We start from the raw sequence: 17,505 nt of genomic DNA, 5'->3' as shown, positions 1-17,505 counted from the left end.
TATTATGGGAAAGTTTCATATGGATCAACGATATTGGACTGGACCGAAGCCAAATTTTGTTCATTTCCTTCAAGAGACTAGGACTGCTGCACAAGTTTGGAGGAAATTGCAAATTAAAAAAAGCAAAGAAAACTTGTAATATTCTTAAGAAATATAAGATTTTCAATTACTGAACTATATATATATATATATATATATATATATATATATATATATATATATATATATATATATATATATATATATATACATACATACATACATATATATATATATATATATATATATATATATATATATATATATATATATATATATATATATACACACACACACACACACACACACACACACACACACACACACACACACACACACACACACTCTGGCATGTATTTTTGTGTATAGTACTGTATAATTCTGTATTTGTTAAGAATAAATAAATAAATAAATAAAAGGCAGTTTTTGGTGATCCCGCATGAGATGCGTGAAAGGGTTAAGAGCGCACGAGCGGCGTGCTCACTACAGCATTACATCATTCAGCATCTCTCATTCCCGGGCTGTTGAATCGAGCACTAGGTGGCATCCACGGCTCCGCGTCTCTCCTCTTCAGTCCAGACATCCAGGCAGAGGCGACGGGTGTCTCAGGGAACAGTCCCGGCGCGGGGACACTGCAAGCGCCATGCGCAGGTGACAAGCGCCCGCTTCCAGGAGTGCATCATCACTGACTTGAGTACCACCGATCTTGGGACCACAGGAGGAGGAGGAGGATGCTCTGGCTCTCCAGCGTCACCGACACCCCAAAAGTCCATGGCTGCTTCATTAGGGGTGCTCTGGAGAAACAGGTGTCGGGGAAGTGACGTCACAAGCCTCGGAAACCGGAGGTGTGCGCTTTGGAGAGCAAGATGGCAGCGAAATCCGACGGTCGGGGGGTCGCCACCGGTTTCGCCCAGCTGCACAACCTGGACGAGGCGGTGGGGAGCTGCGAGGACGACCCGCGGCAGGGCAGCTCCTTCCACATATGCCACTGCTGCAACACCTCGTCGTGCTACTGGGGCTGCCGGAGCGCCTGTCTGCATTACCTCCTGGACAAGGGGAGAGACGTCAGGCGGCCCCCTCATGAGGAGCGCCTCTGGTTGGACTGCCTGTGGATCGTCCTCGCGCTGCTCGTCTTCTTCTGGGACGTGGGCACCGACTTATGGCTCGCGCTCGACTACTACGCCAAGCAGGACTACCTCTGGTTCGGACTAACACTGTTCTTCGTGCTGGTGCCGTCGGTCCTGGTCCAGATCCTGAGCTTCAGGTGGTTCGTGCAGGATTACACGGGGGGCGGCTTGGGCTCCGTGGAGGGTCTCAGCAGCACCCGGAGATCCACGAGCGCAGTGGTCTACAACAGGGCCAGATGCTGTCGCGTCTCAGTGTGGGTCTGGCAGACGCTCATTCACATCCTTCAGATGGGACAAGTGTGGAGGTAAGCAAGCGTCCCGCGCGCTCGTTTCACCTGGTATAACCCGCGCCGAGCACAACACATGTGCGTTTTCTGTGAATGAGCATCATGCATCAGTATGCGAAAGAAGCTGCTCTGAGCCGAGTGCATCTGAGGATTCATTCACCCTCCCCGGCTGCTCAACTCTCCGAGACTGGCGAGACGGGCATCGGGTTTCTCGGGCTCCCTCAGGAGCGACATCCCTACTTTCCTACGCTCGATATCATCGACACGATTTGCGTCCCTTGATCCTTCGCTCTTTAATAGCGCGTCCCACTGATTCATCATCACCCCGTGCAGGTGCAGTGCGCTTTAAAGCCGGTCGGTACACTGTGTGCTTTCGATAGTTTGGAGAACACCGTCCGTGACATATTGTACTTAATGTCTGATCCACTAGAAATGATGCGACAGTTTCCCTGGCTGCAGCAGACAGACGCAGTGGCCGTTTGTGCGGAGGCGTTCAGTTTAGCCGGACGATTTAGCTCGATTTCGATGCCATTCATTATTCATGCGTGCTTGTGTTCGTGCTTTCTGCGCTTTACGGTGTGATTATTGCTAAACGATGAAGCCCTCTGTGATCAGTCTCGCAATTGTCATGATGTCATCGCTTGAAAGGTGCTACAGCATCTCACGCGCGCGCTCTCACTCTGTGTGTATGTGTGCAGAAGAAATTCCTTTTCATCTTTCATACAGTCACGAGACGTCAGTTTTGGTGCATCTTATGTGGTATGCGTAGTCGTGTGTGGATTAAAACCTAAATTTATGCATACAAAATGAAACACTGCATACACTTGGATATTAAGTGGATATTTTATATAGGCTGTATGTTTTTATGAAGTGAACTATGAATGTTTGCATTGCACTATGATCTGAAATGACCCCATGTAATTCAGTCTGCTGATGGTGATTTTATGCGGTTGCTATGCAACCAGTTGTAGATTACCAGTTGAAAGTGCTGTCCACTTATGCTTTCCTTTTTTACACTCTTAAATATAAGAATAGGGAAGAGCGGAGCACAAAGTAACATTTTTTTTTTTTGGTTTTGGCTAAATAATAAACAAAGTAATTGAGTTAGACAAACCATTTTTTCACTAGATCACCAGACCTATGGTTTCTGTGCAGTATTGCTGAAAATGCCAAGAGTAAAACTTACTGCACCAGCAGGTTTAACAGACAGAGGGTTAGTTATAACACAAACCTAATTTCACGAAATTAATTTAAATTCAGTTTACTCAATTTCCTCAGTACTTATATATATATTAATATTTTTTTTCTATTCTACATATTGCACAGTGTGTTTGTTTATTTATCTATTGGATAAACCCATTTGGATTTATTTGCATTATTATACATTTTTATAAAGTGCATTTATTTGCATTATTAGCAATAAAATTTATTTTTTAAAATATTTTCTATTAAAAAAATTTTTTTTATAAAAATTTCTCATCATTACAATCAAAATTAAAAATATATATTTTGCTGTTTAATTGGTGTCCAACAGTGTGTGGCTTATTTGTAACACCCAGTGGTGGAAAGAGTACTGAAAAATCAAAGTACCATTACTGGCCTAAAAATGTAGAGCAAGTAGAGTAAAAGTATCTGTTGTAAATATTATTCAAAGTAGGATTAAAAAGTAGGGCTTTTAAAAGTACTCAAGAGTAGTGAGTAGTGAGTATTACGCTGTATAAAGCTGATGCATTTACATGTTTTTTGTAGAATGGTGTAAACGTTACATTCTGTAGTGCATTTAGTTATTGCCCAACAGGCACACAATGTCATAAGATGTTAATATTAGGTTAGATTTAGGTTGTGATGTCAGGTGACCAATCCAATGTCGAGCCAACATCTTAAACTACATCACATTGACGTCAAATACTGATATTTATTCGTCATGTACGGCAACCAAAATCAAACATCTGATAGACGTCATAGTGGTAACGTCCTCAAAATATCAAGCTCTAATATCATTTGTCGTTGATATTTGGTTGGTTTTAGGTTGGACATTGATGTTGGCCTGATGTTGAGTTCTGATGTCAACCCAATTCTCATTTCCAAACAAAATGCAACATCCCATGACGTTAGGGTACAACGTCAATCTGACATCATGCTAACATCCTATGCCTGCAGGATCTTTAAAACCGTTTCGGTCATCATACAGTAAACATCTGTCATCTTTTCATCAGTGATATGCATCTAAACCAGGCTCTGAGTCAATGTGTGTAAAGATTTTGGACATCTTCTTGGACAATATTAATGCTTCCTAACAGTTTGTTTAAAATCGCCCATGTCTTGAGGTAGTTCATTATGAGGCGATTTACCTTATATGTGTGATTTTGATTGGACAGGAATCACAGGACAGATTTTTCGAATCTCCATAGACAAGAAAAAATAAAGTAGTGACTGGAGGTTAAAGGACAGCAACGGAGTAAAAGTACAGATACAGCACTAAATTGTACTTAAGGGAAAGTAAAAGTACACATTTTTAAAACTACTTAGTAAATTACAATTTCAGGGAAAAACTACTCAACTACAGTAATTTGAGTATTTGTAATTTGTTACTTTGTGGAGTTTAATTTAAACTAATTTCGAGAGGAGCATGTGCTCATGATTGACCCAGCTGGTCCACATTAGCTAATTATGATCTTCCAATCAAAGGATCCCAAGTCACTATATATATATATATATATATATATATATATATATATATATATATATATATATATATATATATATATATATATATATATATATATATATATATATATATATCATCATTTCGTTTCTACAACTATCCTTGTCTGGAAGAAACCCCCCTCCTCCCCTTCTTCCACCTTTATCCTGAATGGGCGGCACGGTAGCCCAGTGACTAGCACTGTTGCCTCACAGTCGGCAAGAATACCAATGGCGTTGGGTCCTTGCTGAGCCATCTGGTATTTCTGTGCGGAGTTTGCATGTTCTCCCCGTGTCTGCGTGGATTTCCCCCGGGTTCCCCGGTTTCCTCCCACCATCCAAATGTGCTCTATATGATAGATAAAATAAGCCTAAACCTTTTTCTAATGTCTTACTCTCAGAAAGTTCGCCTTGGCCTCAGCAGCGGGGGAGTTCAAGATCGACATGAGCTCAATCTCCCCTCGCCCTGCGAAAGGGGGTAGCCCTGTGCTCGAGGATCCCTTGAGCTCAGGGCTCTCTCCCGGGAAAGCATGCCAAACAAGCTATGTACAAATTATGAGCTAAGTGTGAACTCTTGAAACACAATAATATAATTTCATGAGGTGGACAGCCCCTTTAAGATCTTCTTTGAATGTAGACCTGAAAGTATGCGAACTCAGACACAGTGGAAAAGAAATGTATTGTAAGTTGTCTTGCTCGGTGCCTTGATGAAGGATATTTGCTGTTCACAAAGCCTTATCTTTGGGCGCTTTAAATATCTTTCTGCCTTTTTGAAGATGTGACTCAAGCACCTCTGGAAATACAAAAGAGGTTCTGCTTTATTGTGCTATTAATGCACAAACCAGATACAATGGAAAAGCCCACAGAATGCTAAGCAGCGTAAGAGCAAGTGCCGGTGGAAATGGGTTAGAAGTCAACATCAAAGATTTCTCTTTTTCCTTCTTTTAAGCCTTTGTGACTAAGGTGCTCATATTTACATTCATACTGAGAAATCTAATCCATAGTAACTGATAAAATTACTGTTTCATACATGACACTGCATTTGTGGTGTTTTCATATACTTGTCAGTACTTTTTCAGTACTTGTATTATTGCATGGCGGTTCATTCCACTGTGGCGACCCCAGATTAATAAAGGGACTGCGCCAAAAATAGAATTAAATGATGATTTTTGCATCTCCTAAAGGGGACATATTATGCAAAAACACTTTTATAAGGGCTTTAAACACAGCTGTGTGGCAACAATCTGTGAATATAGCCAGCCTCTCTAATGTTTAAATGTATCCATTCTATTTTTTATGATCACACTTCATCAAAACAGTCTGCAGAAACACTTTGATTAAGATTCACCCTTTGTATGTGTGATCAGTGGGGAAAGGTCCCGCCCATTAATGAGAATCTCACTCTCTCATTACCATTTTCTTAAATTAATTTGGTTACCTAAAGGGATCTTTCACTTCCAGAAGGATTTTAGACCAATAACTTCCATATAATGTGTTTTTCTACTATGAAAGTGACTGTTTGGATACCAATTTTATTGATATTATGAATTGAACAAGCAGATATTTTGAGAAATGTGGGATTTAAACACTTTCTGGTCCCTGTTGACTTCCATGGTATGTATATGTAAATGGGCTACACACATCTAAAAATAGTTTACATTGTGCTCAGCAGAAGAAAGAAAAATTGGTTTTGATTTGTCCCTAATATCCCTTCAGGCTTGTTTATATAATTGTAAAATAGACGTTAGTCTTGTTTTTGAATCTGCCACTATGCTGACACAAATGCATTTGTAGCTCCGCCCTCTTTTGCAAAGTGCATCTCATTTGAATTTAAAGCAACCAAATAGAGAAATTAAGATCAAAGCCTAAAAGGGACATTTTCAAAGAGTTATAAACATTATTTGTAGCGCAGGGGTCTCAAACTGCCGGTGCACAGACCATTTACGACCCCCCATCATTAACGAGTATCGGCACAACAAAACAAGCTGCGTCTCAAATGGCACACTATACACTATGCACTTATTCACTATGTGCTTATGAACTTACACACTCACATGTATGTAGTGTCGTCCCAAATGGAGCACTAATTTTTTTTTTACTAAGCGGATATTCAAAACTTTTCCCTGATGACGTTTGACGGTTGCCAAATCAGTAAAATCAATAACGAAACTATCAAATAATACCTACCGTGAGTATAACCGCATTCACCATAGGGAGGCGCTATAATCACTCTCATATGAGAATTTTGCTTTCACCATCCAAAATAAATAAAGTTATCCAACATGTGCGCCCGATAGATCCACCCCTTTCGCTATGTGGGCAAACCTGCGGTTGTTGAGTGCGTGAAGTGTCCATCATTACACACTTCATTCTACCGGCTGAAAGAGTGCATCATCTGGTTAATTAAAGTGCACTTAATATTTTTACAGTTTTCACTGTGAACGCACCACATACACTATTTATACTACAAAATGGCGTAGAATAGTGCATAAGTATGCGATTTGAGATGCAGCTATATATTTATGTATCACCATCATTGTTGTGCAGTTGCATATACACTTGTGGTTTTGACCGCCCACCTACTGGCCATTTAAAGTATTGTGCTATATGCCCGGGTTAGTTTCGGTTTCTCAGTGTGCGGTCGAGAGTAACATGCAGATTATTTCTGGGGCAGATTTAAACATTGAAATATATGTTCGTAAGTGCTCTATTTTTACTAAAGCTATATTTTTTTAAAATATTAAAGGGTCATTTGATAATCATCTGTATTTTGTTGTACAAATACCTCTTCATTACTTACATGTTATGCTGGTGGGGTAAATAGGATACTTTTGTTAATATTCAATTCAAATGGTCTCATTAATATAGATTTTCCTAATATGCCTATTAATTTAAAAAAAATGTGCAGTAGTAAAATTATACTGCTGGCTAAATTGAACATGTTAAAGCAAATGTGAATATATACCTACTTTTCCTCCTCTTTGTTGTAGTTTTACAAAAAAGAAAGATATTGAGAAGAACAAATGCCAGTCAACTCACTAAAGTTACCCAGTCTGCTTTCTGCTGTTCTTGCGCTATCTGTTAAACTTTTGATTATGCAACAATTGATTGGGACTTAATAATAATTATTATTATCATGCTTAATATTAAATTGTAGTATTTTCATAGCAATTAAACTACATCTTTAATGTATACAACAAGAAACAAAAAGAAGAAGCTGTGATACTCTGGGGAAGCATGCGTGATTGCATCAGTTGCATCAGGTTTCCAGTTTTTTAGTGTGCTAGAATGTTAAAACAGCCCTACTATGAATTGTCAGTCACTGATATAGCCCTCCCCCGCCAATTTGAGTTTGAGACCCCTGCTCGTTTAGGGAAATCGGAGACTTATTTTACATCTTGTAAAAAGGGGCATATTAGATCCCATTTAAATCTAACATCAAACTTTTTTAGGCAACACAACAGTCTTTTCTTTTTTACTTAAAATCCTGAATTCCTAGGTCCAGCTAAACATTAACAAGCAACTCATTTCTATGTTAAAGCAAGAAATCCATAACGTGGAATTACTCAAATCTATCTTTGCAACAGCCCCTGAGTACTAGACAGATCCTTCTGCCAGAGACTTTAGAAAATGTGCATTTTAAGAAAGCACATGAGAATTTTTTCAATTGGATGTTTATTTATTCATGTATGGCACAAGAGCTCGACAATGTCTTTGTTGGCTTCGATAAGTAGTTTGATGCTGCCGATTCGCTGCCAAGACCTCGAGCCTTTCCCAATCGTCTTGACTTGTAAGTTAGTCAGCACAAGCGTCTTGAGAGATAAACTTGAAATAATGCTCGATTAACCAGCCTGGGGCACTCGTTTGTGGAGCCACTGGGATAAAAAGTGCTTGTCTGTGGTAAAGTCTGTCTTGTTGGGTTTTTAAAACTTGCTATGATTCGCTACGTGTCTCTATAATATATGCACTGCTGTTCAGATGTATTGGTTTTGTAAGATGCATCGGGTGTGATAATAAAATCGTTTCTAATGCTATAAAAGGTTATATTTAAAATATAATTTGTTCAGTCAAAAACTTATCTCAGTTCACACAATAATGCTAAGCTATTTTAGTACACTGAAATCAGGCCTGTAACAAGGGGAGTTCGGGTAGTTCAGAAGATCTACCCATCACTAACAGAGGTTCACAATTAGTCCCATACATGAGCTCATTTGTCCTATTTTGACTGCTATGCCATCATAAATAGTGACAATAACTCATCAAAAAGGTTTGAAGACCAAGCGGAATCCTGGTGTGACTTCAGCTAATCAGATTTGACCAATGCTAACAATTATTTTTTAAGAGTCTAACATCCAGCTGTGCAAGTAAACATCTGACATAAGCGAAGTCATCTGTATTGTTTTTAAATAGAGAAAACATTTGAAACAACTTTTATTCTATAAATTTTATTCTTGAAAGAAAACATGACCAATAAAAAAAGTGTAAAGGACTTTTACAAGAGAGGCTAGAAAAATTGTGAAGCTCTAAAATGATGATGATGATGATGATGATGATTATTATTATTATTAATATTATTATTATTATTATTATGTTTCAGTTTTTTATTATTCAAATGGATAAATTCTGACTGAGGAAAGTTGAATGTGCTGGCCAGTTTGTTATTTGCTTAAGTTTTAAATTTAAACGTTTTTTTTGTTAATGATATATGATGTAATACATTTCTTTTTTAAAAACAAATATTTTTTATATTTCTTTATTCTAAATATTTAAGAAATATGTTTGGTACATCAAAAATTGTAATTATGATGAACATCCAACGAGCTAATTCAGCTAAAAATATTGCTTAAAATGACATCTAAATTTAGTAATTAAATCTCAAAATTTAAAAATGGGGTGAAAGACTAAAAAAGAACCACCTCCTTCACCAGGTTGGCTATGGGCCTGGTAATACATTTGTCATTGTAAATAATAAATAATTGTATAAGATATAATATTGTAATATGTATAATATAATATGTATAATAAATAATTAAATTTTATGACCTTTGTCATTTTTATTTGACTGATTTTTCGTAATGTCCATAGAAGTTTCATTAAAAATATTTTTGTATCAATTAATTTTGAATTAACAAGAAATATTAAAATAATAATTAATTAATAGTTTTTATTAAAAATGTTAATAGGTTTTAAAATAGCAATGAAACGTATTTTATCAATACGCTTTCAGTTAAGATTTTATTTTAGGATTTAATGATTAATTTAATTGTTTATTTTTTCTTCTCTATATCCATTATTATATCTTTTCTTTTATCAAGTAACATGTTAAACATGTTTATATATATATATATATATATATAAAATGTTGTAGTTGTAGTTAACCAAATTTACAATTTTGACAATAATAAACATAAGAAATGTTTCCAAAATTGGTACTGGAGTGATGAAGCTGAAAATTCAGTTATGACATCACATAAATAAATTACATTAAAATATATATGAAAGTTTGAATTTAAAACAATTAAAATTAAAATTCATACACTTCATCTCAATACTATACTTTAAATAACTGTAAAACAGTTATCAGTTTAGTCAGCACTTGGCTCAGTGGTTAGCATTGTCGCCTTTCAACAAAAAATTCACTGGTTCAAGTTCCAGCTGGACCAGTTGGCATTTTCTTACCGTGTACGTGTGGGTTTCCTCCGGGTGCTCCAGTTTCCCCTACACTCCAAAGACATGTGGTATAGGTGACTTGTAGTAGTGTATGTGTAAATGGGTGTATGGGTGTTTCCCCGTACTGGGTTGCAGATGGATGGACATCCTCTGCATAACACATATGCTGGATTAGTTGCCTGTTCATTCCACTGTGGCGACCCCTAAAAAAATAAGGAACTAAGCTGAAGGAAAATGAATGAATGAGTTATTAGTACATAATTTAAACAGTAGTTTACAGTTTTTATCAGTATTAAAGCTAAAAATTCGGTTCTGACATCACAGGAATAAATTACTATATATATACAGAATTAAAATATATATGGAAAATTTCAATTATATTATATTATAACTATATAATTATTAAATTATAATTTAAATATACAGTACGTGTACATGAAAAACATCTTAATATTAGAACCATTTTTTAAAACGTGATTTTTTGTAATCTTTGTATTGACGTCCACTTTAATGAAATAATTGCACAATGATTTCAGACATAAAAATGACTGAAGAAGAGCACATTTCTGCTTTAGTATTGATAAAGGACCACTTGGTACAATGATATAAGACTCTCTAAGCAAAAATGGTTGGAAACACAGCCTTCCCTTCTTTTTTAAGACACTTTCTCCTCCTCATCCCTTTTCCTGCTGTCTGGCTAAAATCATTGCTTTGCTGCTTTGTCCTCCCTATACACTAGTTAAAGTCATAATATGCACTTCCCTCTTCTCTCCCTCGCTGCCTGTTTTCCCTTTTACATAAATCTCCACTTGACCTCCATTTCTGTCAAGGAAACTGGAGCATCTGTCGGCCTTCCCATTATTGGAGACTTTTCCCCCGTATGTGTGACGTTTAGAGCGCCTCCCACCACACTCCATCACCTCTAGGACGCTCACTGTCCCAATTCTCTCCTGTTTGCCCTCTCCATGTCACACACCTCTTGCAGGGGCTCATGTAGGGTATAGCTATATATAGAGTTGTACATGGTGTTTGTTTGAGAGGGAGCATATTGAAATGGCAGTTTACATTGAGTTTAGACAGGAAAGAAAACTTGTGTATGCAGTAAAATTCAGTTATTTTGTGCATTTTTACTGCATATACACAGCAGAAATATTTTAAATACAAGTGCCAATGATGATATACCGCTAATTGTTTTGTCTGTCTAATGTGTTTGCGTTTGAAAATGTATTTAAAATTAGTTCATTATTATGTCAACTTTAATACAGCTGTACAATATACTTCGAAAAGGAAAAAAAAGAAAGGATTTGTGCAGCGTCTTTCACTCGTGGTTCATGATTGCTTTATTGATCACAATCCATAGAATTAGTACGCATTATTTCATCATGAAACAGAGAGAAAATAAACAAACAACAAACACAAATGAATCCCGAAAGTTAAAACACTAAGCCAACATCAACAATCAAATATTTATTTTAAACAAATAAACCAAATGATCTTATTTTTTCCCTTAAACCAGGAGCTAAAACTCATGAAGGAGGAATCCATGAAGCAACTGTATACCTGTGCCCCTTTTATTATGTTTCACCTAGCGTTCCGTGCTTTGTTTTTCATTTATTACTACACGCAATATATATTCGGTAGGCTCCGCAATTTTGATATTATAATTAAAGTCCCCAAACAACTTAATTTATTCAACAAATCAAACCATATAAATACAACAAAATAACAAAAATTCTAAATCATAAACAAAGTAGCATTGTTTCAAGTTTCTTTACAATTTGCATTAAATTAAAATACACTTGTGAACTTGTGCATCATGTATTTGTTTTGGTCCGCATTTCAGGCGTTTGTCTTGAAATGAAATTTCAAACATAATATACGCTAAGAACAGAATTATACGAACAATTATGGTCGCCATAAGTTAGCAAGAGGCCAAGTTTAGTTGTGTTTGATAGCTAGGCACACTATTAAAAAATTCCAGACAATATTTGTTAGCTTGTTTTAATTAGAGCAGGAAAGTAAATTGTAGTAACGGTAGAGCAACACACACTGTAAAACCCAACAGTCAATTTTATCAAATGAAATGAGTGTAGTTAACTCAAATTTACTGAAAGTTACTCATTTGAAAAGAGGTTTGAACTCAGTGTTGAAGGTAATGAGTTGATTAAATACCTCATTACTTCAACTTAAATCGGGTAAGTTCACAGTACTCATTAGGATTAGTTTTTGAACTTGGTTTGTTGCAATCGGTTTCCTCAAACGGTTTGAGTTGCCTTAACTTATTGGGATTTATAGTACTCAGTTGGTTTGAGTTCTCTTCATTTATTGAGTTTTACTGTGCTCAAATTTCTTCGCTTATTCAAATGAATTAATTTGACAGTACTAATTAGGATTAGTTTTTGAACTTAAATGTTTTGTTGCAATCAGTTTCCTCAAATGGTTTGAGTTACCTTAACTTTTTGGGTTTTACAGTGTAACGTTAGACTTGTAGGAGCTTATTATTAGCATTTATATTTACCTACTTGGCCAGCTATTAAATATCTTGACCTTAACTTTTACTTTTATCACATGCAGATTTATATTTATATGACCTTACATTTGAATCCAGGCCAACGTGTGTACATCTCTTTTTTCAGTTCTATTTCTGAGGTTAAGATATACTGTAGATGTCTATTTTTTTTTGTTAAACTTCAAAAATCGTTAGCCATTCAGTAAATTCAATCCTGACATTAAGAGTTTCACAAAAAAAAAAAAAAAAAAAACATTGAAATATATAAATGTATCTTTAAGCTGTATAGAAGTGTTTTGAAAAATATCTAGTCAAATATTATTTACTGTCATCATGGCAAAGATAAAATAAATCAGTTATTATAGATAAGTTATTAAAACTATGTTTAGAAATGTGTCAAGAAAATCTTGGTGACGTGGTGGTGCAGTAGGTAGTGCTATCACCTCACAGCAAGAAGGTCGCTGGTTTGAGCCTTGGCTGGGTCAGTTGTCATTTCGGGAAGGGCATTCGCTGCATGAAACGTGCTGGATAAGTTGGCGGTTTATTCCACTGTGGCAACCCCAGATTAATAAAGAGACTAAAGCCTGGTTTATACTTCTGCGTCAAGTGACCGGCTTAACCCATGGCGCATGCAGCGCGCGTAGCTGTGCATTTATACTTCTGCACGCTGTCTCTGTTGGTCTGCATTAACACTTCTGAAACGCTAGTAGGCAGTGAGATGTTTATGTTCCTCAGTGTCGAGTTTCTTCGCTGCTGTTTTGCTTTTCCTGAACACTTCCGGGATGTACAAGTGGCTCAAACTCGCTCATTTTGAGGCAGGAACCGGCGGACATGCAACAACTTTAACTATGAGGTAAACAAAAAACAAAACTTTCCATCCGGAGCTCCTTCATGGGACTCCACACTTGTAAACAATCGCTCCATCAGGCTCGCACCATTCACGCTGCTCTCGGTCCCGCCCAGACTCGTCAGCGCTACCGAGCCGACCAATCACAGAGCTTGCGCTACGCGTCGTTGCGACATGTAGTTACATTTTTTGAGAGGTGCACGTCAGCGACGCCGACGGCCACGGCGCAGGGCTATGCGTCAACGCCGTAGCATATGCCAGCGTTTGACGCAGAAGTATAAATCAGCCGTAAGCCGAAAGGAATAAAGGAATGAATAAATGAATGAAAGAATCTTCTCTCTGTCAAACAGAAATGGGGGGGGGGGGGTGGTGGGGTCAGATAAACAGTGGGCTAATCACTATTTATTCAGTAATTCATATATATTGCATTGTGCAACTAAAGTGTGAACACAAGAAAGCAATGTGGTAAAATGATTGCTTGTGCTTTTTTGCGAAATGTAATTTGCTAGACTCATGTAGTCCGAAGTGATTTCAATGTGAATTTAACTTGTATTTTTTTTGTTGTTGTTATTGTTTGTGTTGAGATTTTGGGCTCACCAAGAGCAAAAGTTTTTTTTTTATTACAACAATTGTTTTTTTTTTTTTAAACTTCTGTTAACAATCTTCTGTGTTTAAAAACTTCTAAAACTTAAGACGTTCTTTGGCTCTCTCCATCATCTGTATAATGCTTGCTCTAAAGCTTTGTCAGTTGATGGTAGCCTTGAGGTTATAAAGTAAACAAATAAAAAACCTTAGAGGTGTCTTTGATGCCAGTCTGTCAATCGAGTGTTTTGTGCTGAATAAAAGACCTTCTTTTTCATCTTTGAAATACTGCACTGTTGTGCTGTTCTTTACTGTTGATAAAAGGCTGATTAGCACTTTTGTTCTTTGGCATATTGACTATAATACTAATGCTATTCTTGCTTAGAATTCCCTTAACAAGCTACAATATCTGCAAAATTCTGCATTTTAAAACTAGGCTAAGGGTTGACCATATAACCTACATTTGAAGTCTGCACTGACTCGTCGTATGTTTAACTAATAAGACTCCATCCAAACCTATAAGATTTTTGTTCAATATTAGAACTAAATGAAGAAATTTGTATTGAGAGATCTCTTTCCGAAATAAGTCCTTATGAACTGACATGTTTGAGACATGATTGCTTTATTTTATGAACAGATTTAATTTAGGCTTTTATTCACATGTGAACATTGATTTAAATAAAATGTTTCACCCTTTAACAGTCACACCACTTTTTATTTCAGACTTGAAAATGATATGTGAAATATGCAAATGATTTATTATATGTTGGTCTTTTTTTCTGAATTTATACCATGTGACATGGGGACATTTAAGGGGTTAATGCATTCAGATCTGGTCATGGAAATCTAAGCATGTTTACTAAATAATAACCACTTAGGTTCACTCTTGCTTGTCACATGCCACGTTTGAGTTTCACCAATAACCAATGAAGTTTGTTCTCACACATAAAGAAGGTGTGGTTCGACAAACATTTAAACTAACTAACTAACTAACTAACTAACTAACTAACTAACTAACTAACTAACTAACTAACTAACTAACTAACTGAGTTAAATCTCCATATTGTGTAAAGCAACTGTATTTATTGAGCATACTGTCAAAGCTTCTTTACAGTGATTTTACCTGGCAGACATTTTTAAAACACTTCTTGGGCATGCAAATGGACCTCCTATCTCTGTGAATGGGGAAATATCAAATTAAAACTAAATTTAAATAAAAGCTAAATTTACAACTACATTTTGTGTTTGTAACCACCAACAACTGTCTCTTGTTTTTAAATATTTGAATCAAACAAATAAAAATTTAAATAAAAAAAATACATTATTAAAAAATTAGATTTTTTTTCAGGTTGCCTGAGCTAATCCTCATGCACACAGAGGGGACAAGTTCACAATACCAATTTCCCATGTAGATGTTTATGGAGCACATGATCAAATGTCATTATGTCCATCAAACTATATATGTGACTACTAGTGATGGTCTGATCGATCAGGACGAAGATCGGTAACGGCCGATAATCACATTTAATGACTTGATTGGTACTCGCCAATCTGACTGATCTCATAAACCAATCACAGGTGTTTGTTTATGAGTTGACAAGCAAGGAAAGATGCACATACACACCTGGGTTATACATGCCGCAGCTACAACATGTATCTGATGTCAATAGTTGGAGATAAGCAAAATATTTGAATGAACTTGAATGTATTTAGGCCTTTTACATAAAAAAAACGGAAAGTTCTGTGTTTTTGACAATATTGCAAGCTCACTAAAACCTGGCTGAACATTTTAGACATTTTAGATTTTCTATCCATCCATCCATCCATCCATCATATAATCCTCTGAATAATGCTGATAGTCTGATCGGTAATTGATGACTGAAGGCAATTTCCAAACTAATTCTGATGGCAAATCTTCTCACAAAATGACAGCAAACTTTGTACAAGTTTACAAGATTGGTTTTTAATGGTAGCTGTAATTTATGTGTTAGTTAACGATTGGGAATTCATTTCAAATAATGAGGTCAAACAGGAAAGAATGTACCCTGCCTTTGTTTTATTCAGCTTACAAAAGCAGAGAAAATCTATTTTCAAATTGGTTTGTTTCAGAGTAAAGCATCCAAGCTTTATGTAGATATATGTTTCATGTCTATCAGGCATGTATTAGCTAAGATTCCAGTGCGTTTGCAGATTCCAGAGGATTTAAAATGTGGCCCATGTGGAAAATGGTCAATTTGGCCCAAATGATGGAGGACCAATGTGGGCCACAGTTTGGCAAAAATGTGGCCTAGTCATTTAAGGGTAATCTGGGTCTAAGGGCCTACTCACACTATGCCATCCGTACCGTGCCCAGGCCCGTTTTTCCGAATCGTTTGAGAAGTGTGAGTGCGCTGAATCGTGCTGAAGCGCGGTTACGCTTGTGTGTAAGTGCAAAACGTGCCCGAAACTGAAAGCGAGACGTGACTTTTAAGGGACTTTTTCATATGGATTTATTAATCCTTCTTACTGTTCAGTGAACGCAAACTGCCGTAGTTTATTAAAGACGCAAACTCCTCACAGCGGCTTCATGGTTGTTTATGAGCGCCAAAAATGGCGGATCTGTTCGGTGAAATATCTGACTGCGTGTCCCTGCATCCCTAAGGACTGTTTGGCAAAATATTTGACGGCATATCAAACGACTGGAACGATATAACTAGAGAAATCTCCACTGTTCTGCTGAGTGAGAGAGTGCTTCTCACTGAACAGCCCAGCAGCGATGACGTAAGCGTGCCGAAGCCCGTTTGTGGTGTGAGCGCGGGGCGTCGGGGGAGACGGGAGGGGGACAAAGCGTGCTTTGACCCGGTTCGAGGCAACTGTACCTAGTGTGAGTACAGCCTAAACCTAATGTGGTCACATGTGTAGGCGCAAATGTGGCCCAGTTATATTAAAACATATGTGGGCCACTTTTGGCCAATATTCGACACATTTAACATTGGCTAATGCAGATGTTATCCTACAGTGGCCCAGAGAAGATATGGCAAATGTGGCCCGGTTATGTTAAAACATATGTGGGCAACTTTTGGTGAATATTTGGCACAGTAAGCTCTGGCTAATGTGAATTTGAGCCTATAGTGGCCCTGAGAAGCTATGGCAAATGTGACACAGTTATCCTAAAATAAATGTGAGCCACTTTTGGCAAATATTTGGCACAGTAAGCTCTGGCTAATGTGGCTGTGAGCCTAAAGCGGCTCAGAGAAGATATGGCAAATGTGGCCTAGTTATCTTAAAACATACAGACCACTTTTATTTGAATTTGGTTGAATTCTGGCTAATTTGTGGTATTGCTTTGGCTTATTTGTGGCCCAGTTCTGATTAACAGTAGTGGACCATCCAAGAGCCATCATTCCATTCAGTATGTAATCCAGATGTAAGTGTTTGGTGTGGGCCGGATCTGGGACCGAATAAAAGCAAACTGTGTGCCAGAATAGGGTCAGTTCTGTTTTATTTAGTTGAATTCTGGTTGATGTGTGTTATTGTTATGGCTTAATTGTGGCCCAGATCGGGCAAACCGGAGCGGACCACCCAAGTGTCATCATTCCATGCGGTATGTGGGCCGGATTTGAGCCACATGATTTTTGGTTACTGGGATCTGTCACATTTGATTAAACCAAAATTAATTTGTGCTCCAAAGATAACTCTTATGGGTTGAGTAAATGACTCAAAGTTGAGCAAATGACTAAATATGTTACAACTAACTCTTTC

The 17,505-nt window shown here is 37.2% G+C and overlaps 1 protein-coding gene across 2 annotated transcripts in view; it reads left to right on the top strand.

Annotated features, from left to right (window-relative positions):
• The first annotated feature begins 459 nt into the window (after positions 1–459).
• The window catches only part of xkr6b (XK, Kell blood group complex subunit-related family, member 6b), a 114,975-nt gene continuing 97,929 nt past the window's right edge, over positions 460–17,505 (top strand). Inside the window, 1 exon segment of one of the 2 annotated variants that reach the window (NM_001012257.2) lies at positions 460–1,471. In NM_001012257.2, the coding sequence (NP_001012257.2) occupies positions 906–1,471 (566 nt within the window). In that variant the 5' untranslated portion in view covers positions 460–905. 2 annotated transcript variants of the gene reach the window in all.

Source organism: Danio rerio, chromosome 20 (genome assembly GCF_049306965.1).
Source record: "Danio rerio strain Tuebingen ecotype United States chromosome 20, GRCz12tu, whole genome shotgun sequence".
Taxonomy (NCBI): Eukaryota; Metazoa; Chordata; class Actinopteri; order Cypriniformes; family Danionidae; genus Danio; species Danio rerio.
Note: the sequence above shows the minus strand (reverse complement) of the source record. Positions and strands in the feature narration are given on the sequence as shown.